Here is a 25,681-nt window from a genome sequence, read left to right as displayed (position 1 = left end):
TGCAGCACCATACATATACTGACAGCATCGTGCGTCGTGTCATGCGTCCACGCATTGGACAGATGGTACATAACACTGCGAGACAAAGTGCCACAAAAGGTTGAGGTTATTGACGCTAGTGGCGACCTCGCCTTGGACTTTTGCATTGACTCGGATGATATCATCCACTTCAGCATGTACTCGAGGCCACGCGCAACAGTGTGCACGCTGGAGCTCATGCTCCGCTTTGTACCAAACACTCCATTTGCACCAATCCACGAGGTCATGGCAGGACGCAACCAGCGGATCAAAAGGTTCTACTCGCAGGTGTGGTTCGAGGACAGCCGTGACGGTGATTCATGCATCGGGATCAGTGACCCAGCAGCAGTATTCTCCACGGAGGCTGCAGAGATTAGTCCTGACATTGTGCTTGACTTTTGCTACGCCATTGGCAACAGGTCCAAGTACTATATTGACCCGCTATGTGACCAGCAGATGGTGCCTCTCGATTACGCAATACGGGCATTCTGGCCGACATTGTGCAAGTGTCTGATGGCACAGACAAGCGACGGTGACTTACTCAACCTGGTGCATCTGTCAAACGGATTCCGGGTGCTATCGAGCGCCAACAGGCTAAAACCAGGGCAGACCGTCAGCAGTACTGCGAAGATCACCGAGGTCATGGATACCCCATCGGGCCGGCAGGTGCAGGTCCGAGGAGTCATCAACCAGGAGTCAGTTCCAATCGTTGAGATCACCACATCGTTCCTGTTCCGTGGCTGCACACCCAACTACGCTAGCAACTTCCACGACATTGACGAGCAGCCCATCAGCCTGCATTTGGCTTCCAAGACTGATGTCGCCCTGCTGAACTCCAAGGAGTGGTTTGTTCAGGCATCAGGAGGCAAAGACACGATCCGCCCTGGCTCGGTACTAGAGTTCCATCTGAAGTCTCGCTACCGCTTCAAGACACACAACGTATTTGCCTCCGTCCACACCTTTGGGGCTGTATACATCCATGCCTCCTCCTCTGTGCCTGCCCATGTCGGTGAGGTCGACTACGAGGCAGAGGAATCATACGGTAACCCGGTTATAGAGTTCTTGAAGCGCTATGGCCGTCCCAAAGATGGGGTGCAGCAGCTAGAAAGCGATATCCCACTAGTTCCTAGATCCATGGTACAGCTAGCCACTGTGACAGCGCCAGCTAGCAACCACCAGTACTCGCACGCATCCACCGACCACAATCCTATCCACACCAGTCCGTATTTTGCCGACTACGCTAACCTGCCTGGAACCATCACGCACGGAATGTGGACGAGTGCTAACGCACGCCGCTGCGTCGAGATTTTTGCTGCACATGGCCACCCGCAGCGTGTGCGTGCATTTGACGCCAGGTTTACTGACATGGTTCTGCCTGGTGATCGGCTCGAGACCAAGCTCCATCATGTCGGCATGAAAGATGGCTGCATGCTAGTCAGAGCCGAGACTGTCAATCAGCACGGCACTACAGTTCTGACAGCAGCAGCCGAGGTCGAGCAGCCGCCTACAGTGTTTGCCTTTCCGGGCCAAGGAGCGCACGAGCAAGGGATGGGCATGGAGCTGTATGCGCGCTCAGAGCCGGCTCGCAGGATCTGGGATTCGGCCAACGAGTTTATGCGCACTACATACGGTATCCCACTGATCGACATTGTACGCAACAACCCAAAAACATACACAGTCCATTTCGTCGGCGAGCGTGGCCTGCGCATCCGCGAGAACTACCGTGCCATGGTCTACGAGTACAGCAGCCACGACGGAGCTGGATCGCTGAATCGCCCGCTCTTCCCAGAGATCACCGAGAACACGGACTCGTTCACATTCTCGTATCCCAACGGCCTACTATACGCAACTCAGTTTACCCAGCCAGCCATACTGCTATGCGAAATCGCAGAGTTTGTCCATCTCGAGGCCAGTGGCATTGTTCCCAAACATGCTGCCTACGCAGGCCATTCACTAGGCGAATATGCTGGTTTGACCGCCATCGCCAACATTATGACGCCAGAGTCCGCTGCTGACCTAGGATTTTGCCGCGGTCTGACAATGCAGCAGTCGGTCCGCGCAACCCAAATGGTCAGTCTATTTATGCGATGATGGCAGTCAGCCCGGCTCGCGTTGGCAAATGGTTCACGGCAGACAACCTCGAGACTGTCGTCAACGCAGTTCAGCTATATGGGCAATACGACGGGCTGCTGGAAATCGTCAATTATAACGTCCGAGGAGAGCAGTACGTGGTATCGGGCGAACTGATCCTGCTGGAGGCGCTGAACCGGATTCTGGAGGCGGTCATTAAACTAGGGTGTCTCCCTGGATCGCTGGTGGAGCTTACCAGGGCATCAGTCCAGAGCGCATTGCATATCAGAGAGCGGACCGGGTATATCCCACCACGCCGCACCTCAGCAACAATCCCGATCCATGGAATTGATGTGCCATTCCACTCAACCATCCTAGGTGCTGGTGTACAGTCGTTCCGCAAGGTTTTGCAAACCAAGATCAGCCCCGACAGCATCATCCCTGACAGACTTTGTGGACGGTTATATCCCAAACCTGACAGCTCGCCCGTTCGATACTACAAAGGAGTACATTGAAAACGTGTATGCATTGACCAAGTCGCCGTTCGTCCTCGAGCTGATCCAGAACTACAGCTCATCCAACCTTCAGGCAGACCCCATTCTGGTGCAGCAAGTCACATACACGCTGCTGATTGAGATTCTCGCATTCCCAGTTCTCATCACCTGTGCGCTGGATCGAAACGCAAGATGTTATGCTTACCGAGATCGAGGTCAACCGTTTCATCGAGGTTGGGCCGGGCAGCGTGCTAGCCGAGTATGCTGGAAACGCTCGCTGTTCAGGACCCCTCGTTCCAGCAATGCTGACAGCGACACAATCAGAGGAGCGCACGGAGATTCTGTGCACATCATCGGACATTAGCAAGATTATGCTCCAGGATCGCCCAGTCGCGGAAGCCCCACTAGCAGCGGTAGAAACAGCTGCCTCGATCCAAAGTAGCAAGCCAATCCCTCAGGAACCTGTGCAGCCAGCAGTCGCAGCCAGTATACCAGCAGTATCAGCCGGAGGCGGCGGCGGCGGCAGCGGCGGCGGTATAGCAGAGGAGATACCTGATGCTCCCGTGCAGCCACTCGAGACTATCCAGGCACTAGTCGCATACAAGCTGAAGTGCGGGCTGGGCGCCATCTCCGCTGACCGAGCAATCAAGGACTTTGTGGGTGGCAAATCGACGGTTCAGAACGAGATCATTGGCGACTTGCAGAAAGAATTCAAGGACGACTTCCCCGAAAAGCCAGAGGAGATCCCACTCAACGAGCTTGCCCAGAGCCTGTCCCCGACTGCCGACTCCTTGGGCAAGTACTCATCATCACTACTGGCCCGCATGATCAGCAGCAAGATGCCTGGTGGATATGGCCGGGCCGCCATTTCCAAGCACCTGTCATCCACCTTTGGACTGGGACCAATGCGCCAGTGTGGACTGCTGCTGGTTGCGCTGACTCTTGAGCCTGCAGCGCGCCTTGACTCGGAGTCCAGTGCGAAGAAATGGCTAGCCACCGTCGCACACGAGTACGCTACGCTTGCGAATGTTACCTACAAGGCCGTGACGAGTAGCAGCAGCAGCCAAGGGTCGGGTGGTGGTGCAGTCGCCGTGATCAACAGTGCAGAGTTCGAGGCATCCCAGCTGGCACAGAAGCAGATGGCCATCCAGCAAATGCGGGTCCTGGCGCGCTACCTGGGCATTAACGTCGATACTGCGATCAATGGCAGTGGCAGTGCTGAGGAGCAAGAAAATGCGGATAGCGAAGGCTGGCTGCAAGAACATGGCGAATTCTACGCAGACAGCTTCAAACCAAAGTTCTCTGCGCTGATGGCTCGCCATTTTGACTCGTCGTGGAACTGGGCGCGCCAGGATCTACTCGAGCTCTACTACCGGCTAGTACTGGGGAAGGTCACCAAAATCGATCTCAGCATGGCATCTAACTGCCTCCACTTGGTGAATCGTCTGACACCCAGTATCATGGACAGCCTGAAGTTCATTGTGAGCCATTCTAGTCAGCATCTCACACAGGGGCATCGACTGGCACACAAATACGGGCTTGGTTTGCTTGAGCGATGCAGCGAGTGCGTGGGCGGGTCTCCAGTTTACCAGTTTCACAGCCAAGCTGCTTGCTCCGTGTCTCCAAATGGACCATACCGGCAGCGTTGTGTACAAGGAGGTCGAGCGCCCGGGAGAGCAGTCCATAGCGGACTACGTATCCGCAGTCACTGATAGAAACTCGTCGCAGATTGCTGCTACGCTGAAGGCAAGCCACGCGGCGCTAGACAAGATGATTGAGCAACTCGAGCTCTCACACATGTTTGCTCCTGCCCAACAGAAGCTGGATATGCCCAAGGGCAAGCTGCCCCCAATGGTGCATTTGCGCAGCAAAGTCCGCGACCCGACAGTCTGGGAGTATGACCCGGCTCTGTCAGAGTCCTACACCAACGCCCTAAACGACATATGCGAAAACGGCCTGACGTTCGCCAACAAGACAGCCCTGCTCACCGGCTGCGGACGCGGGTCAATTGGCGTGGAGGTGCTAAAGGGTCTCCTAGAAGGTGGAGCCAGCGTTGTCGTCACAACTTCCAGCTACTCACACAAGACCATGCGGTATTTCCAAGACATCTACCAGAGCCATGGATCGCGTGGCTCGCAGCTGGTAGTTGTACCCTTCAACCAGGGCTCGCGCCAGGACATCGAGTCGCTTGTCAACTACATATTCGGCGATGCAAGCAAGGGCAGGTGTCTGGGCTGGGACTTGGACTATGTGCTTCCCTTTGCTGCCATCCCTGAGATGGGCTGCGAGATCACCGATCTTTGGTTCGCAGTCCGAGCTTGCCCACCGCGCGATGCTGACAAATGTGTTCCGCCTGCTGGGAGAAATAAAGCAGCACAAGAGCAGGCTCGGCTACGATATGCATCCGACGCTGGCAGTGCTTCCCCTCTCACCCAACCATGGGTGCATTTGGAGGCGACGGGCTATACGGCGAAAGCAAGATCGGGCTGGAAACCCTGTTCGGTCGCTGGCACTCTGAGTCCTGGTCGTCGTTTATCACCCTGTCCGGAGCCGTTATTGGCTGGACGCGCGGCACCGGGCTGATGGGCGCCAACAACATCATTGCTGAGTGTGTCGAGAGATTAGGTGCCCGCACGTTTTCCACAGAGGAGATGGCTTTCAACATCCTTGGCCTCATGCACCCGAGGATGTATGCGCTGGCGGCTCTCAGCCCCGTGTGGGCCGATATGGCCGGCAACTTCCAGTACTATCCGTCGCTGATCGGCTCCACTGCCACGCTGCGCCATGCCCTGCGCGACGTCGACACGATCCAGAGGGCAGTTGCCGTGGATAGCTCCCTGGATTACACCTCCATCGCCGGTAGCGAGTCTGAGCGTGTTTACGGTTTGTTCGTTGCCCAGAAGCGTGCCAACCACCGTTTTGCGTTCCCAGAAGTCAAGTCGTATGAGCAGCTCGACCATCTTCACTACCTGCAAGACATGGTCAACCTGGACAAAGTCCGCTGTCGTGACTGGCTACGGCGAGGTTGGTCTATTTGGCAATGCCGAGCTGCGCTGGGAGATGGAGGCACACGGCGAATTCTCGCTGGAGGGCTGCATTGAGCTGGCGTGGATCATGGGCCTGATCAAGCATTTCAATGGCAAGCTCCAAAAGACAGGCAAGGCGTATACTGGCTGGATTGACGCCAATACGGAGGATCCTGTGCGTGACATTGACGTCAAGTCCAGATACGAGAAGCATATCCTGGAGCACACGGGCATCCGCCTGATCGAGCCTGAGCTTCTGGACGGCTACGATCCGAACAAGAAAGGAATCATGTGCGAGGTCCAGCTCGAGTACGACATGGAGCCATTTGAGGCAGCTGTCGAGGAAGCGTCGCAATTCAAGCTGCGCAATGGCGACAACTGCTGCACGTGGGCCAACGACGATGGATCGTGGTCAGTCAAGCTGCTGAAGGGTGCGACGATTATGGTGCCCAAGGCTCTGCGCTTCGGACCGGCTTGTGGCTGCTCAGGTTTCCGACGGGCTGGAGCGCTGAGCGCTACGGTATCCCCAAGGACATTGCCGACCAGATAGACCCAATCACCTGCTATGCCATTGTCGCTACAGTTGAGGCACTGGTGCGCTCAGGAATCACGGATCCATACGAGATTTACCAGTACGTGCATGTGTCAGAGATTGGTAGCTCCAGCGGCACGGCTCTTGGTGGGCTAAAGTCAATGAAACGCGTGTTTGCAGAGCGCCTGTGTGACAAGGACCAGCAGCCAGACGTTTACCAAGAAACATTCGTGACTACGCCGCCAGCCTGGATCAACATGCTGCTGCTGTCCGCCTCTGGTCCGATCAAGACGACAATTGGAGCCTGTGCATCAAGCGTTGCCTCGATTGACGTCGCCATCGACACTATTCTGTCAGGAAAGGCCAAGATCATGGTTGCAGGTGGCATGGACGGGTTCAGCGAGGAGTCGTCGTATGAGTTTGCTCAGATGAACGCAACTTCAAACTCGGTCGAAGAGTTTGCCCGTGGCCGCACGCCCAAGGAGATGTCCCGGCCATGCACTACAACCCGCTCAGGGTTCATGGAGGGTGAGGGCGCGGGTATTGTCATAGTGATGTCGGCATCCACTGCTCTGCAGATTGGCGCTCCAATCCACGGAATCTTGGCCATGACTGGCACAGCCACCGACAAAGGAAGGTCGCTCGGTCCCAGCACCAGGCCAGGGTGTCCTGACATCAGCCCGTGAGCGCACTGGCGCTGCTCCTTCGCCACTTCTCGACATCAGGTACCGTCGGCGCCAGCTCAGGAGGCGCCAATCGATGATTAACGAATGGCGGCGCCAGGAGCTCGACTACATGCGTCAAGAGGTTGCCGAGTTGCGCCAGTCGCCAGCTGGGTTGGCATGCGACGAGAGAACCTTTGTCAGCGAGCGCACGGAGTTCATTGACCACGAGGCAATACGCCAACTGCGCGAGTCCACTGACCTGTGGGGTAACTTCTTCTGGCGCCAGGACCCACGCATTGCACCTTTGCGCGGCTCACTGGCTGTGTGGGGACTGACTATCGATGACATTGGCGTTGCCTCATTCCACGGCACCTCGACCAAGGCAACGACAAGAATGAATCAGAAATCATCGACTGTCAGCTCAGGCATCTGGGCCGCACCCCAGGGAACCCGGTGCTGGCTGTGTGCCAAAAATGGCTGACTGGCCACCCGAAAGGTGCCGCTGCTGCCTGGATGCTCAATGGGGCCATGCAGATCTTGCGCACTGGCACTGTTCCCGGCAACCGCAATGCGGACAACATTGCTAGTGAGCTTGAAAAGTTCGACCATGCTGTCTATCCGTCGCGGTCCATCCAGACGGACGGGGTCAAGGCTGTGCTGCTCAAATCGTTTGGATTCGGCCAGGTTGGTGGCGAAATCCTAGTCATACATCCGGACTATCTGTTTGCTACTCTGGGCAGAAGCCAGCTAGATACATACAAGGCCAGGGTCATGGGCCGTGAGCAGAGCGCATACCGCCACTGGCACAACACTCTCACGGGATCCAGCACATTCGTTCAAATCAAAACCGAGCCACCGTATACCGCTGAGAACGAGCAGAAGGTGTATCTGGACCCGCTTGCGCGCACCAAGTTCGACCCGGTTACCAGAAAATATACGTTCTAATACTAGGCACTCTGATTTTCTTTTCCCAATTATTGACGCTATCCATTTGGAATATAGTTTACCACACTTGCATCACTGCTATATGCTGACACGGATGTAGCAATCTGGCTCAATCGCTGTACTTGATCGAGAGTTTATTTGGCTGGATACAGAGCCGAGGGACCTGTTTGCAACTTGCATTTCTATCTGACAGCTCCTCAACGGTAACCAGAATGCACATGCAGCGCGACAATGGTACCACCACTATCGGGAGTGGTGTGCGGCCACAGCTCAACCCGACTGGTGGCAAGAACCAGTGTGCTATTTGGAGGGCATTCGCCAAGCGCAGGCCTGGCCATGGTGCTGCTGCAGGCAAACGTGTGGACATCGCCAAAGTGCCTGCTGACTGCAGGTAACTCAACGCAAGCACGAGCCGCTATGTACATCATCTCATGGTGGTTGACAGTACATGACGAATATTAGTTTTGACGAGGAGAAAAAAACATGATCTAAACCGTCGTTCTCACAGCTCATTCCAATTTATCCAGCTGGTCCAGCCGGCCCAAAATAACACTGCGACTCGTCTCCTGGATCTCGCCTGCCAAGATCATTTCGTCCAGCACCTGGTACACCCTGTAGAAGTTGAACACCAGATCGAGCTCGCACACATTGCCATGGTACGAATCCAAAACCTCAACAAATAGGTGAATTGCCTCGAGGTATGCCAGCTCGTTGTCGTTCGTGTCAATGCAGAAGCAGAAAAACAGGCCTGCGTAGCGCCGGTATACGACACGGTGGTTGTGGAACTCGACAAAGTTCGACTGGTGCTTCTGGTCCCGCGAGGCGACTGTGCGGTGCACTTCGGCTTTGAGCTTCAGCCGCTCTTGCTCTGTGTACGTCTGGTACCACTTTTCCAGCCGCGTTTTGCCCTGTCGGTTCTGAACCAGGATAAAGCGAATCTACCAAGGCATGTGTCCGATACGTTTAGCTAGGAGAAAGCCATGTGCATGTTTGGTATCTCTGCTAGGCAATACTGCGCGCTTCGTGCCCACTGAATTCCTTACCATGGCTGGGCTCTATGTAGAATGTGTGTAGGAAAAAAGGAGACGAAATTGGACGACAAAGGTACGAGAGGGGGAGAATCCTTGCAGCGCTTGCAAAACGGCTTGTGTATTGGCCAAAACAGAAGCTTGCAACTATGGAAAAATCGGCCACATGATTTTCAGCGGCGGCCCTTCTTGACGACCTGGAAGAACTCGTCGCCGCCAGCAGCTGGTCCCGCCGAGCGGACCGTGTCCTCGTTATAACGGCCCTTGGAGCGGCTAGCGCTGCTGAAGCCCACGATCTGGCCCCAGTTGGCCGGCGCGCTGCTCAGCTTTCCGTGCTTCACAGCGGTGTGGTCGGCGCGACGGCGGCGGCAGAAGTCCTCGGCAAACGCACGGCCGTTAAGAGTGGTCGAGTACGCGTACACCTGCTCAGCAATAATCTCGAGCGTTGATTCGGGCGCGTGCAGCGGGAACGTCAGCAGCATCTCAATGAACTTGTTGGCGTCGATGCCCCGCAGACCGCTCAGACGCGAGTGGCACCACTCGAGGAAGTCCATAGACGGCAGAGCGGGACCGAGGCTGCTGACGACCACCTTGGCTGCAGTGGCTGGCTTGGCAGCAATAGGGCTCTTAGCGGCGATCGGGCTGGCGGCAGCCGAGAGCGAGAGGGCTGAGGTAGTGGGTGATCCAGAGGCGTTGCCCCAGGCAGGACCACCGGTCAGGAGTGACGATCGGTGTATTGCGGGCCTCGGCGGCGGCTGCGCTGGCACGGGCGCTGGCAACAGCAGCCACGTTGGCAGCGGCAGCATTTGCAGCGTTGACAGCAGCAACAGCCTCCGACTCCTTGGACTGCTCGGCCATGATCTCGGCCAGCGAGCGCGTGCCAGACGCGGATCCGGCGCTGCTGTTGAGGCGCTCGGCGTAGCTGGAGCCAAAACCGCGGGTCGACATCAGCTTGGCCCGCTGCTGGTTCTCGGCCTTCTGGCGCTTCTTCATGGCCTCCTCTTCCTCCTGCTGGATCTGCAGCAGCGACTTCTTGGGCTGCTTTTTGGCCGACGCCGTCTTGGACCACGGGGCGGGGCTCACCGGGGTGGACGGAGTGGCTGGGACTGAGGCAGTCGGAGACTTTGGCTCAGTTGGCTTGCTGGTCTGAATTGCGCTGGGAATAGCGGCGGCCTTCTTGGTCTTGGCAGCAGCCTGCTTGGGCGCCTTCTTTGAGGCCTTCGTGTTCTCAGTCGCAGGCTCAGCCTCGGCGGTCTCCTTGTCTGCCTCCGCGCTCGCCTTCTCCTTGGGTTTCTCAGTCTTCTCAGTCCTTCGATAGACACCTCCTTCAGATCCTCGCCAATAGCATCGACTGCTGCAGAAACATCCGGAGCTTGCTTCTCAACCTCCTCCTTGGTCTCAGACTCAGCAGCGGGCTGAACAGCAGCGACCTCCTCCACAGACAGGCTCCGTAGTGGGGGCAGGGACTGTAGGAGCAGGCGTCTCTGGCTCGGGAGCAGAAACAGGTGCCGAAGGCTGTTGCTGCTGCTGGCCTTCGGAGGCAATCTGGGTGTTGAGCTGCTCCAGCTGCTGCTTAATGAAGCCTAGGGCTAAAACCGCGCCGTCGCGCAGAACCATATCGCGGATCACCGGGTCTAGCTTTGCCTCAAGGTGCATAATCTGGGTTGCCTGCACCTGGATGTACTGCGTGTATTCGCTGCGGATCCGGGCATCAGTGGCCATAGCCTCGCGCTGCAAGGCAATCAGCGCATCGGTCTGTACAGGCACGTTGGTAGTCTGAGCGTTCATGTGCAGCTGGCTGCTCTGCTGCGCCAGGGTCTGCATCAGCTGGTTGATTCCCTGCTGCATCTCCTCCTGTAGGTGCAGCGCCACCTGCTGGCACTCGGCGATGCCCGACACCAACACCTGCTGCTCCTTCAGCAGCATTGCCAGCTGTACCGACTGCGACGCAACTCCATCGGCAAGCGCAGCGTTGGCCTGCGGCGAGGCCAATGCAGATGACCCACCCGCCCGACGAGGGTCAGCCGCAGGCGAACCCACCGGAGCAGGCGCACCGACGGCCGGCGCACTGACCGGGACGGGCGCAGCAAAGACAAGGTTGCTGGACAACCCCTGCTGCGTGGCCAACGGCTTTGCGTCACTCTGGCCACCGCTGAGGGCCTTGTTGATCGACATTGGCTGCTCATCGGCTGCCGACGAGTACAGCCTGGTGGTGCTGCCCGTACGCGAGATCGCGCCAGGTGTAGCGGGCGAGCTAATCCTACTGGGACTCGCCTGATGCCGCTGTGTTTCGACAGCCAGCGCTGCATACAGAAACAGCTTCGGGTTTCCACCAACCCTCGACACAAGGCTGCTTAGAGTCTCGAACCCTGAGCCACCTTCGAGGCATACCTGCAGGTTGGCCGGGAAATACCCGCCCGAGTGCCACTCCTGCATCTGGGCGGCCGTGAATGGGCCCTGCACACTGCCCTGTGGGTCACGGTACCACCACTGCGAGGCCTCCGCACGCTCCAGCAGACGCCTTTGCTGGAGCGTCATCGGCGTGGTCGACGCCGACTTGATCGCTGGGTCCCTCCACATCCCGCCGTCGTCCATTGAGGACCGCAGCGTGCCACCACTAGCAGCAGCACCCGAGCCGGTTCGCAGCAGGGCCGGGTTTGGCGAGGCTGCTCGGGACGAGTACGTGCTGGTGTTGCGGTGCGAGGAGGACCACATGCTTTCGCGCCGCGACGGGCCCTCCAAAGCCTCGTCCTCATCGCCTCCACCACCCATTCGGAAAACGCCGTCAGCACCAAACATCCCCACATTTTCTCGATTAATCGACTGCGCAGCCCACAGGTTGCCGTCGTCCTCGCCATCTGGATCGTCGGCAAGCCCGCCTGCGTTGCCGGTCTCAATGCTGTCGTCATTCCTGCCATACCCACGGGTTCGCCCACGGATGCTACCGACTGCACCGCTGCTACCGTTGCCCTGGCGATGGTATCCGCTCGAGCGCGAAGCGTAATTGGACGGCGACATCTGTCTTCCACCCTGCTGTTGACCCTGCTGCTGGCCTTGCTGGCCCTGCCCGTATCTCTTGGGCATGTTGCTGTTGACGGGACCGGCGAAAATCTCCTGTTCCTCGGCTGTCATCTCCGGTCATGCTGACTGGCGATAAAGCCTCGCTGCTGAACACACGCTGGTCGACAACAAAGTCCTCCACAACCGGCTGAGCATTGAAAAGCTTCAGCATTGCCTCGTGTGTGTAGCGGAAGGGTCGGTCTTCAGCTACCTGCGACGATGACGACGGCTGCTGCTGCTGCTGGTTGATACCGGCAGAAATATTGGGCGCCTTGTCACCGGCTGCGCTGCCGTGGTTTGTCGGCTTGTTCGACGCGGGCGCACTGCGCATCCTAAAGTGTGAATTCAAATTCAAATCGAGGTCAGCTTCGATGCATTCGGAAATTGTGCACCGAAAGGAATTGTCCAGGTGTCCTTACCACTCGGGTCCAAAGTTAAGCTTGGTTGCCATTTTTGTTGCTGCTGCTACGTTCTAAGGTGCGGGGGAAAAGTAGGTGGGTGGGTGTCTATTACGCTCGGGATATGAAAGGGCACATTGAGTTACAATTTGAGACTTTGCATAAGAATAACCTGCTGCTCTGGGTCTATCGTTTCGTAGCGAAATCCCGCATTAGCCTACCTTTTCGGGGGTTATCTTCAGGTTGCGTCGGTGTCTGCCACAGAAGAAAAGACTCTGGTTTCCTTCTTGAAACTGTATTGAATGCTAATTCAGGCGGTTGTTCTGCAAGGTGAGCGAAAAACTCTAAGGAAGAAGAGAAAAGTTATGCTCAGCACAGCGCCCCAAAGCCTAGCAGCTCTTGCTCGAGTGACGCCGAGGATGACACTCGATATTTTTTGCTTGATCGGCTGTGATCCCAATCAGGCCTGGAGCTGATTGGGGCGTTGCGGGCCCGGTGCCCCATATGGCCGCATTTGGGCGCAGGGACGCCCAGGTCCCCTCGGCTTCCCTGTGCCAGGGTGACATGGGGCTAAAGCCCATCCACATACGAAGGGGATGACCAGAGATGCACGCATGGTGGTGTCACGTTTGGATGAAATGGCATCTGGGGGTGACTGCTGTTGCAAGGCAATAAGTATACAATGTCAACACGGGCACGGTGCCAGGATTTTTCCTGGCACGGTCCACAGACCACTTGTGCAAAGCTTACTTCAATTCTTTCTGGCCGAAAAAGGAATAGGTGGGTTTATTTCAAATTAGTTACATAAGCCTCTATGCAAGGCAATAAAGATACAGATATGATGGGAAAGAAGCGAGCTGTGCCGGTTACAGCAGTCTTTTTTTTCTCACCGCGAATAAACGCGGGCTGCGACCGAGTACATGATATCGCGGACCCGCTCAGTCTTGGACGGTCTGATCGAGAAAGACTCTGTGTCGTATCGTGTGCTAGGAGCGGATAGTCTGGCGCGCATGGCAAACGACACGCTGCTAGAACTCGAGCGTCTCCTCGACGCCTGGAAATTTGTGTTGTTGCTGTTGACAGCAGGCATGGTGTTGTTGATGGTCTTGGACTTGGGCTTGGACTTGGATATATTGGCAAAGTCCTGTGGAAGAGACAAAGTATAGAGAAGTGTCGAATAGAGAGGAAAGAATAAGGAACTTGAGGATGCGCGATGCAGGCTTTTAAAGGCTCGCCAGAAAGGCAGGAGAAATGCTCGACGTGGTTCCTTGCATGGGCATGGTATCGACGCATTCGCAAATATTGGTCAGCTGTTTTGGAAGCTTCGGCGGACACGGTTCCAAAAGAGTAATGATAAACAATAGCAAATATTAACCTTGTCCGACTGGTGCAGACTGGTTCAGACTATCGATTAGTCATAGTCGGCGCCGACAGAGGCTGCGGCCAAGTGCGCATCCCTAATTTGCTGCACCCACTGAGGAATGGTGTCAGATGCGGAATAACAAACAAACTGTGGATAGCTGTCGGCACTCTTGGGCGATGAAAGCTGAACAGGTTTACAATCCAGAAGCCCAACAAACTCACCCTGACTGCGGCCAGGGTTGCATAAGCATTTTTAGATATCCTCTTGTCCTCTCCTACCACTGTGGGCCACGCCTCACCAGGGGGTTTCTTGGCACGATTCGCAGCCCACAGTCTGTCCAGATGGATCAACCTCGGGTGACGCGTAACCGGCGTGATGGAATCTTGTCGGGGTGTCTTGGCTGGCTACCTGAGACATTGCGAGTAGCCTGTCCTGCCAGACACCGGTTGGCACTGGGATGGGCCGCTATAATCATCCCAGCACCTGCGTACGCAGCATGCGGCATGCTCAGGTAAGCCAAAAAAGATTAAATCCCAGGACACCGCTGGTGCCCAGATACCGCTGCAGTCAGCCTGCATCTCGCTAAACAGAGTCTATTTATCGGTGCTCAATAAAATGCTATCCTGCCACTTGGAACCAGCTCAGACGTAGGAGATCAGGCGGAAAGCTTGGCAAGCTTCTGGTTGAGCTGCTCGATCTCGGTCTCAAGACTGGCCTTGGAAGCAATCTTGGCGATCTGGTTCGCCTCCAGAGTCTCGCCGCTGTTCTTGCGCACCTCCAGGGCCTCGATCTGACCAATCTTCTTCTTGATGTTCCGCACCTTCTTCAGAATATCGACCTCGGTCATCGGCTCCTCCGGCTTCGGGGACTCGGGCTTGGCCTCGGCCTTCTCCTCGCTGCTCTTCTTGCCGCGGTTGCGGCGGCGATTCTTCGACTTGCTTGCCTGCTCCGGGCTCGCACCCACAGGCACCTTGGCAAGAGCGCCAGGCACAACACGGTTGGCATTGACAACGCCGCCAAAGGCCTTGCGCTCAGCCATGTCAGACAGAGACCGAGGCGAGTCATCACCGGCTGGGCGGTTGCGTGCATGCGGCGGGCGGTAGGCACCGGAGGGCTTGGCAGTGGGCTTAACGCTGGGGGCAATCACAGTGAGACCAGCAGGCACCGGGCTCAGAGCGGAGCGCTGCTGCGGGAACTTGGCTACGCTAGCCGGACGCCAGTCGACCTGATACAGCTCGGTCATGTCTTGGTTGTACACGAGCGAGCCCGAGTAGTGCCAGATCTTGATGCCGTTGTCGACACGCAGACGCGGCGACAGAGTCGCAGCCATCAGATACCGACCGTCGGGACCCCATTCACACATCGACGAACCGTGGGCGTCAACAGTCCCGATCTTCTTGAGCTTCTTGCGGTCCCACAGGTCAACCTGGCCCGACAAGTTACCAAAGCCAGCGATGGCCAGCACGCGGCCGTGCGGGTTGAAGCGTACAAAGTTGCGCGGTGCGACGCCGAAGTCAAAGACCTCCTCAGCGCGATGGTTGAACAGCGCCGCTTTCGCCGGCATGAAGCCGTAGATCACTACAAACTCTTTCTCGACAGGGCTCCAGGCGACGTCGTGGATCGGACCCTCCTTGTCCAGCGTCACGCGGCAGTCAAAGTTGCCTGCTGCTGCCATGAAATACAGACTCGACTCGCCGTAGTAGCTCCGACCTGTTCTGTCAACCTCGGTCTGCGTCAGAACCAGCAGATTGGTGCCCAGTTTGTGCCAGTAAAACTCGACCTTGTCAGCATTGAAGAACGTCTTGTTGGCCACTGGCCGCGCAAAGCTGCCCACAGTGTACATGCGCACCAGCGCCGGCTTGCCGCCCTTCTCGGGCACAAACACTGCCACCGAAGGCGACAGTCCGGGCGACAGTGAGAACGTCGAGACATTGTCGAGCTTCAGCACCATCGCCGGCTTCTGCATTGCTGCCGGTGCAAAGAACCGCACCTCACCCGAATACAGCTTGGCGCAGAACTGCTCGTCATCCGTCCACTGCAGAGCCCAGTCTGCATACGCCTTTTGCACAAACCGCCCGCACTGCTCAGCCGTCTTTGTCGCCCACACCTTCAGGTTGTTGCTCACGCTGGGGTCGTCAGACTTGCTGTACCGCTCCCATGTCATCACGTATGTGCCGCGCGGAGAGAACTGCACGTCGGCGACATTTGCCAGAGGAATGACGGAGACTGTCTGCTGCGTGGACGCATCAACAATCCGGACCTCCTTGGTGATAGCCCACGCCAGGTACTGCCCGTCGGGGCTGTATCTCAGAGCCTTGACCTCCTCTGTGGGCTTATCGGCCAACGGAAGGTTGCTGGCGTATGGCGGCGCATTGCAAACACCAAGATCCTTCAATGTGCGGAATGCAAACTGTGTGGGCTCCCGGTCCGTCATGGCTGAATAAATAACGTGAATGTAGAAAGCAAACGAGAAAAGGGCGAGTGCGAGATGAGGCGCGAAATGAAAAAGCTAGGAACAAATCGGAGCAGAAAGAAAGCAGTCAAGAAAAAATTTGATGAGAGCTGGCCCCAAAGCCAACAAAGCGGTAGGTTATCGGCTCCCCGAGCCGCATCGACGCCTTGAGTACTCAGCTAATGAGATTGTTAAGCCGAGCTGTTTGCAGTGGTCTGCCTCATATTTCCCATCTCTCTCCAGGTCGCAATCGCTGGCAGAGCTAGTGAGTACACAGGACTGTGGAATGGCGGGTGACCCGCCATGGAGCGAAGGCGAATGAGAGCTTAAGCAAAATCCGCTGGCAAGATAAGAACGCCTAGATCCAGAAGCCCCACGATCGTACTGCTCGTGGATCACGCAACAATTTGCATAGTGAACGAGCTATGCGTGTGGAAGGGAAATGTGGAAGGGAAATGTGGATGAAGAGAGAAAGGGCAATTGCGGTGTGCGGGGTGGGAAGAGTGATATATTGAGACAAGGACTATGAATGGGTTGGTATATATGGCGTGGTTGGGCGCCCGTGGTGAGAGCGTGTATTTTGAGGTAAAAAACTGAAGAGTTTATAGCTGACTAAAAATGTGATTATGTATTCAAAAGGGTACCTGTCGAACGATTCCTTTTACAGGCATATCGACAGGCAGCAAGGATGAAGATTACTAATTATGATGAAAGTATAGGCAAGTATTGTAGTTCAGTGGGTGGTGCCACTGAGTCGCTCCTGTTTCTTAATGCATCTTCGCATGTACGCAACGCTTATGAATGAACCTAGTGAAGGTATCACAGTTTAGTTAGACGCCCGTGATGGAGGCTGCTGGGGAGCATGCGCATCAGAGACAGCCGGCGACCCACGCGATGACATGATCGGCGAGATTGTCGGCAGCGACTCACTGCGGTGGGCCGCTGCTTGAAAGCTGCGCTGCACAGACTCACTATCAGCTGCTGGGCTGCGTGCGTCCTCCGTGACGGAGGCTGTTGGAGTTGGAGCGATAGCAGCAGAGGTGAGCACGGACTGGCTGCCTCGGACCGCTGGTGCCAGCACCAACTGCTGGTTGTCTGACCCGCGCCGACTACCAGCGACCGGCTGCTGCACCCACTCCTGCATCACTGATGAGCGCCGGGAGGCAGCAGTGGCTGGTGTCGATACAGGGGTGGAGATGATGTCCGCCAGAATGGCGACAACGCGGTCATGTCGCTCGCTTTGCATTTGGCGCCGCCGGCTCTCAGACTCGACATACAAGAGAATCTGCTGGGCAATGCTAGACAGTTCGCTCGGCGACGCCAAGCTGGCCATGTTGCGCATACGCTCGACCAGCATGTCGATGTGCTGCCGCTCGCCGCGCACATATGCCGGGTCAGACGGATCCCGGGGTTCGTAGTCAAACTGGCGCATCATCTCAGGAATGTCCGATGAAGAGTGGCTCGTGCTGGGCTGCGACGAGTGGCCAGCAGCCACACGGCCCGGAGTACTGACAGCCGCAGTATCCCGGTACTCGCTGCGCACGCGACGCTGGTGCATGTCGTCCTCCGAATTCCTACGGGTGTCCGGTGCAAGTAGGTGGCGAATTCCAGAGTGCTGCTGCTGGATAGGCCTGGTCGGGGTGGTAGACGAGGGGCGCGGGGCATGCGGATACGGGCCCTGGTTGTCGGCCAGAATCGATGCCAATGACGAACGCCGTCTAGCATCATGCTCGTTCTGCAGCTGCTGAGGTGTCAGCGGCTGCATTGGAGGCTTCATTGGGGAAGACACCGCTTGGTGTGCTGGCGCCAATGCCAGCGGCGGGATCGTCCGCATCTGTGTATGCGGATGCCCATGCGGTCCGCTCTCCATGCCTTTCATATGCAAGCTGATGCTGCCTTTGGCCCGATACTGGTGTCCAGGAGATGCCGACTGGAGATCGCTGCTTTGCTCCAGAGATTGCCCTCCACTGTGCAGTCGCCCGCTCTCGGCGACCAGTGGCGACACTGTACTGCGCTGGTCTGACACCGATTCCATTGCATAGATCGGCCGGTTGACATGGTAGGGGCCATGGTAGTGGGGATGCCTTGGGTCAGTTGCCGACATCGGAAGGTGGGTGGGCAGAGACTGCTGCTGCCGATTCTCATCTCTGATAACGGACACTGCAGCCGAGTGTGCTGCGACAGCCGCGCGGTGATCCTCCTCTGGTGGCGACTGCTTGCCCTCAGAACCGGCATGACTACGGATTGGATAGGGCGGTGAAGGAACGTAGCACAGTACCGATTGTCGGCAATGTAATTCCCATTTAGCAACTGAACACAAAACAAAAAGTAGCAGAACTCGCATACTGGGCCAGTCCGATTGCCAAGCTGCACCATACAAAAATCCAAACAGGCAATGCGCGATCAACCCCAGTGCTGTGTTCGAGAACAGCTTGTCGGAAACTTGCTGCACCGCCGGGATTTATACCTTAAGCGTGAACACGATGAAAAATTTTACTCAGCCGATTGATGTGTCAAGCAAGCGGGGAGTGTGAGGATGCGGGCGAAGAGGGGATTGCCTCCCTTTTGGTGCAATCAACCGCAGCATGAGGAGGAGATGAAGAACATTGCGAACAAGTAGAAATGCTTATCATTGTCCAGAATGGCAAGGGGGAAGAGCCATGTACCATAGCTTCAAAGAAAGCCCACGCCAGCCAGCATGGAAGGCGGGATGCGCATCAGGGGATTGGCACGCCATGCGTCACGTTATGAAAAAGACAGGGAGCGGCTGGTGCGGTTAGAAACCAGCAGCCGCTCAATAATCGAGCATGATCATAGTGGGGTCCAGTGCAAAACCTGCACGCTGGCTGTTTCTGCGATCGAGAGCCACTTTCGCCAGAGATGTGCGTGTGGATGTGTATGCGGGCAAGTGCGTGCGAAATGGGCCGGGCAGAATGGGGCAGCTCAAACAAATGTGCCCATTAAGGGCGGATGATCTGCCATCCCACCGCCATCTGCGACGCAAATAGAAACTTGTGCGGTGATGGCTGGCCATGTGGGCAAACAGACTTTCAGCGAAGCGGGCCATTGTTCAAACTTAGTTGGCATAGTGGCACTGAGTTCAACCTCAACTCACATTGCCCAAATAAGGCCAATTCAACCTCGACTGGCTGCTGTGAATGCGAGCTTGCCAGGGGGAAAAACAAGGAACACGGGAGATGGCAGAGCAGATAGCAAAATGGCCCGTGAACCGGTGCTTTTTTGGTTTATCAAAATAGATTGCAAAGAAAACAAGCTCTCAAGCCAGCACAAGAGGAGGATGTAGCCAGATGATCAGCATCGGGACCGAGGGAACATGCATGATAGGTGCGCAAAATACCCGGGAACCCAAGGACACGAGAAAAAACAAGATGGATGCACTTACTCGTTTGATGACTGCATGGAGCTGCGCTGCTTGATCTCGACGAATTCAGAGTAATGAGGGAACTCTCGCAGCTTAGCGTCCCAGCTCATGTGTGTCGCATTTGCCAGGTCCTACAATGAAAAAGCAGAGCAGATGAAGAGAAATGGGTGTCAGACAATGGAGGCCACAGGAGCAATATTGCACGGCATTTTGGCTCACATAAGCAAGACAAATGCTCATATACGCAAGGGACAAACGGGGTTGGTAAGAGAAAAAACGAGGCGTATACCACCATCCCCCAATTTCCCCCGCACCGCGCCTCCTTGCACCTCTGTTTCCACCTACAGGCAACTGCAGTGGCCGGGAGCACTACAGCAGCGCCAGCAGCAACGCAAAGCAATGCAACCCCCCTCAATTGACACTATATACGTACCCTGTGTTTGGCCCACATGTTCTTCCACTTTATCCGGCACTCACGCACGGTACGGTGTCTGCCGGACCGCTCCGTCAGACGCTCCGCGAGCTGCGCCCATACGCCGGCATTGCGTTTGTTGGCCATGAACTGGGGCTCAAACTCGAGCCACAGCTGCACCCAGCAGGCTAGTCTCGTAGTGGTTCCAGAATGTGCGCGACGATGTTGCTGGTGAATGCAAGTCGTATGGACGATGCAAGTGAGAGGACGACGACGACGACGACGCATGTGTTGCGGCTGGGTGGTGCGAAGGCGGCTTGGCTGCTGCCGATGAAGCCCCTGTCCGGGTGCCCTGCTGCTGCTGCTGTTGCTGCTGCTGTTGCTGCTGCGGCGGCTGCTGTTGCATGTACGGGTATTGTGGCCGAGCGGCACTGGTTGCCATTTGCTGTGGCGGCGACTGCTGTACATGGTAGCCCGGCACAGAGGGCTGCCCGGCGATGCGGCCGTGCATAGGTGGCTGTAGCCGCTGGGGGCCACCAAATGATCCTGGATGTTGCTGAATAGGCCTGCCGTATTCGGGCTCATCGCGCCGATATTGTTCGTACCGCAGGTGCTGCTGGGCCGGTGGGAATGCTGCTGTCTGAGTGCTGTTGGTGCTGGCGCCTCGTGGCTGATGCTCGGGCGATGCTGACGCTGAGTTGCGGCGATGCATAGCTGCTGAGGGGTAGTGCGTGTTGTGGTATGCGAACGGTGGGAGAGCCGTAGTCGTTGGAACCGACATTGATGATGTGGAGGCGATGGTGGATTGGCTGGGGCGGAGGGCTAGAGGACGACCGTTGTCGTTGGTCATTGAGCTTTGAAAATAAAAAGTACTCGCCCTCGCTATATCTGTTGAGATTGAGGTGGAATGGTACAGGTAGCTTGCGTGACTGCCTCCCCCAAATGCTTGGTAAGAAAGGCAAACCGTATGCCGTGCAGAAGAGGATGGAATGCAGGCGCCGAGAGCTAGAAAGAAAAATGCGGTCGAGATAAGGGAGGAGCGAAGAGCTAAAAGTACAAGAGCGAAAAGAGACCAGGGAAGAATGGACAGGAAATTAGTACAGGACGCACTGTGTTCCAGCCCAGTGGATGAACAGCAAAAAGGGAAGTTTGAGATTTGGGAGATGCGGGAGATGCGGGAGTGAGCTGCAGATATTTTAAAGTGGCCGGGTACTGTAGGGAGCAGGAAGTGCTGACTGGCTGCCTGCCTTATATAACCCTCAAAAAAGAAGCTTCGTTAAATCGGGGTTCATCGTTCGCCCTCCCCGCTCTCTGGCACAAGAGCAGCGCCAGCAAATAAAGGGGTAGCAGATAAAGGAGCAGCAAGGCTAGGGCGATTAGCAGCTTCGTGGCTATCGTATGCCAACTGTGAATCCCCACCTCTGAGAGTTTTCCAGCAGCCTCCTCTTGCTAGACACACGCATGCATCCATGCATTCTGTGCTACTGAGCCAGCCCATTTTCCGAATCACAGCGGCCATGTCGTGCTCTGCAGAGAAAAAGTGGGGCAGAGCTGCCACGCACTGGGTACCAGAAAGAGAACCGCGGATCAGTACACAAGATATGTGTTCCGGAAGGGCAGGGTAAGTTGCCCGGACAGGGGGGGTGCCAAAATAGAGATTGACGAATCTCGTCCAAGGTAGAAAAATCCAAAAAAAAGAAATAGGCCGAGCAAAAGTTTTTTTTTTTTTTTTTTTTTGGATGAAAAATCATTGCGCACACGCACATATCGACCGTGCTGCTCCTTGCTTGCCATGCGGTCAGCTGGGGTTGTGGATGCACAGAGCGAGGGAAGCAAAGCGGTGCAGACAAGGTGTGGAGAAGCCAAGAACAAAACAGGAACTTGTGCAATGCCAATTCCGTTTCTTGTCATACACGTAGCGTGTTACTTTCAGGTGCACACGAGCAATGTAAAAGGGGCCAAAGACCTGGGATACTTACCAGTCGCTTTTCCAAATAGGTAGGTCTAGAAATGCTCGGCAGAGAAGCAATTCCTGGGTGGCGCTGCTAGTTTTATAAAAGCGCACGCGAGCTGGTACCTTGGGGCACGGTGCTCTAACGACCAAGAAAGAAAAAGAGGGTTGCTAGATGGAAGTTGTATGACAAATCCTCAGGGGTCAGACAACAGGGGCGGGAAAGAGTGTTAAAGAAATAGTACCAGGAGGCAAAAAAGAGGAAAGGGGGATGTAGTGTCCGTGTGTTTGGGTATGTCGGTCCAAGAAAAAACGAACCTTGCGCTGGTATTTATATATGCTGGAGGTGGGAAGAGACAAGTTGACCTTACGCAATAAAAAGGATGAGCATGAGGGATACAAAAAATGGACAGCCAAATGAGAAAACTGGCAAATGGGCTTGACAAACCTTTTTTTGCTTGCGTACCATTCTTCCCGGTACTCGAGATTGTCCAGGGGGTGGGCGTTTCCCACCGCGAACCACCCACCCCCTCTCACATTTACCCCACACTTTTTCTTTCGTTTTGGATGCTGCAGCTCATTGCCATCAAAAGAAGAGGCACGGAGACGTGTTCCAAACGAACATGCCGTTGGGCTGATGTCTTCGCGAGCGCCGACGGATCTTGTTCAGTCACGGTGGTGAGGGGATGGCGATCAGCGAGCCAAAGAGGTTCCTTGCGCCGGGCGCCAGATATAGAAGGGTTCCGCAAGCGGCTCATGGTTTGTCACCTGCACGCGTGCCTGGTCGCGAGGGGGCATTTAGTTCAATCGGCATGCGTCAACACAGCAATGTCTGTCTAGCGCGTGTGCAGCGGTGCATCCTTTAGATTAGCAGGCCGGCAACAGTGGGTCCTGCCCACTTTGTGCACAAGCATGCGTGTAATTCAGACTGCACCGCCCCAGTCATTCCCAGACCTTGCCAAGCGAGAGGCCATGGAAGCAATGGACGCAGCGAAAGCAATGATGCTGGGGGAGGAACAAGCAGAATGCCTCGATTGTCTGTGCGCGAAAGTGTCAAAAACGCTGCGAGTGCTTGGTGAAAGGAATCCTCAGTCCATTTCGAGAGCGCGGACATATTGAGCTCATTAATTTCCAATGGCCCAAGCAGCCCGCAATGGACTTATCCTCACGTTTTTCCTTCTTCGCCTCCAAAATCAACCATCCATCTGGAAGTCCAATATCGCGAAACGAGGCTGCACTGTGAGGCGACCTCCAGAAGCTTAATTCACAGCAAGTAAACAGCCCAAGCTGACAGGCAATGGAGAGGGGACTATAGAGCGCCTCATCACTGCATTACTCCACATACCTCGGGGGTGTTGCTCTGGCATTTCCATTCGTACCTACGGAGGGTGCCCGGTATATTGGAGGGGAGCGAATGTGTACATTTCATTTCGGCCCGTTTAGTGCCCCCCGTTGGCTCCATTTGCTAATCGCAGCGCGGGCACATCGCAGTGCAGTTTTCATTTCTGCAGTGCTTGCTCATTCCAGTCCAGCGAAAAGGGAAAAAAATGACAGCGCCACCACCTTGCGCAAAATGGCGGTAGTGGCCTGAAGAATCAAGCACTACTACGGGCTGGGCGAGGAACAGCCTTGCACGATGCATCGATTTGCAACACCAGTCTGCTAGACTGGAGTCCGAAAATAAAGCGAACAGTCATGAGCGGCAGCCAGATTCAAACAGGCCCATGGCTGCACAACATCCGTTTCCATGTCGCTCTGTTGTGTATGAGGTGTTTTTCCTCCCATACCCCACATCGGCAATTTGGGATCTGAATCCCAATTCAGCCAAGGTCGGCGGTGTGCGGTCCGGGGAGGTGTGCCAAGATTCCCTATTGCGGGTCTGCAGTTCCTTGTGGTTCGCAACAAAAATAGACCAGGACAAATTGATAAACAAGCAGCACAGAATGATCTGTGCCATAAAAACAACAGAAGAAATCTATCGATTCTACGCCGTCCAGAAGGCTCCGGCAAAGGTGGCCACCGGGCTGCCAGTGATGCCCATCAGGCCAAGGCCCGGCTCAACGCCATCCTCGGCGCTGCCCGCAATATCGACATGGATGAACGAAATGGCGTCCTTGCCAGCGCTCAGGCTGTGCTTGTCCAGCCCGGACGCCTTGATGATGAAGGCTGCTGGGTACTGGTGACCGCGGTCGGTCTGGGTGCTGGGGTTGCAGTTGCTCTGGTACACGTCCTCGCGGTCAGTCTTGGACGCAATGAACTGGTGATCGTCGCGGCGCATAACGCTGTTCTCAAACGGATCACCATATGCAAGGCCAGCAACTAGCAGCCGGTGATCCCACTTCTCCTTGCGCGCTGGTCCGTTCGCTACTGCAGCTCCATACCAGCCATACGCCCGGATGACATGGCCCGTCAGCGTCGCCGTCGTGTAGATGGCCGAGGGTGTGTGGTCGCCGGCTGCGCGCGCTGCAAGGATCTTCTCGCGGCACTCGCACACAGCATCCGTCATCACCAGGCGGCCCTCAGCATCGGTGTCACCAATCAGTACACGCACACCAGCGCGCGACACAACCACCTCGTCCGGCAGCAGCGCGTTGGGTCCAATTGAGTTGCGCTCGAATGCCAAGATGCACGTAATATCGACACTCGGTTCCTCCACCAGGCCTGTGGCCAGAACGAATCCTGCAAGACCGCAGGCACCGAGCTTGTCGCGTGACATGCCCCGCATCGCAGCCCCAATCTTGAGCGAGATGCCTCCCGTATCGTACGTGACACCCTTGCCCACAAGGTACAGGCTATACACACAAACACAAAGCGAAATCAGCAAGCAGCGTTGTTGATAGATGGCTGGTGGATCAGCGAGGCATAAATGCCCGTTGTCTCTGAGACGTATTGCGTAAATCATATCGCACATCCTCGAGCACAGGCATACTTACTGCTCCTTGACCTTGGTCGGATCAGGCGACTTGTACGCAAGCTTGACGATGCACGGCCATGTCTTCTTCTCTACCAACATGAAACATCGGATGTGAGGAGGCAGTTTTAGCAAGGGTGAACCCGGGTGTCAACAGCGAAATAAAAAATGATCAGCACTACTTGAACGACAATGCTGGGGGAAGATGGCAGTGCACAGGGGGTAAATAGTGATTAGCACCCATTTAACAAGACCCGCTCCTCCGATGTTTTCTTCCACGATGCGCATGCAACAGGTTGCAGGACCCATGTATGGTATTCGGGCACGGTGGCAGGCAAGGGGGCACTGCCGTTGCCTAAAAGGGGGCATATGTGCATTGTGCATACAGCCCATATGGTAGCACTGGCTAGATCTTCGCCAGTCGACTGAAAGGTACACGCAGAAATCAAGTAGGACGATCAGTGCAGCCGGAGGAGCAGAAAGCCCAAGGATGGCGCTGCCGATACATGCTGAAAAGGGGGCGAGGAACTTTCTCCTACCGGAAGCATTTGGGAATCCTCAATTTGGACAGACGATGTGCCACGGTGCGCCTAGCGGTGCTAGCGTCGTCCGAAAGTGTGATAATCAGTGGGAAAGGAGCCAATGCAGCTCGCTGCAAGCCGGGAATCAGCCTGAAATTTCCCACCAGAGCCAGCCGCCCTCAGCCCCGCCCCTCACCCGGAGCAATCCGCATTTGGCTTGAGTAAACACAGGAGGCGCCAGGCGGATACAGCAAAGCGACAAGCCCAAGGAGCCCTAGAGGCATACAGCCGCTTAGCCACCACAGGCAAAATAAGGACGGCGAGAGCGCTGGCTCATCCGCGCAAACAGCAAATCCAGGGGGAACTAGAGGGAATGGGCAAGCAAAAGCCCATGCGCGATAAACATCAACAAAGGTGCAATAGAAAGAACAATGCGCATACAAGATGCCATGC

At 55.9% G+C, this 25,681-nt stretch overlaps 1 protein-coding gene across 1 annotated transcript; it reads right to left on the bottom strand.

The window, feature by feature from the left end:
- Positions 1-8,862: 8,862 nt before the first annotated feature.
- On the bottom strand, positions 8,863-9,676 carry DL89DRAFT_42484 (uncharacterized protein). Its single transcript, XM_040891648.1, has one exon. It carries the CDS (start codon positions 9,582-9,584, stop codon positions 8,952-8,954), a length of 633 nt encoding a protein of 210 aa, XP_040739194.1. The 5' UTR covers positions 9,585-9,676; the 3' UTR covers positions 8,863-8,951.
- Between the last annotated feature and the right edge of the window lie 16,005 nt (positions 9,677-25,681).

Source organism: Linderina pennispora, assembly GCF_002104995.1.
Source record: "Linderina pennispora strain ATCC 12442 chromosome Unknown DL89scaffold_115, whole genome shotgun sequence".
NCBI lineage: Eukaryota > Fungi > Kickxellomycota > Kickxellomycetes > Kickxellales > Kickxellaceae > Linderina > Linderina pennispora.
The sequence above is the reverse complement of the archived record's forward strand: the minus strand, read 5'-3'. Positions and strand labels throughout refer to the sequence as shown.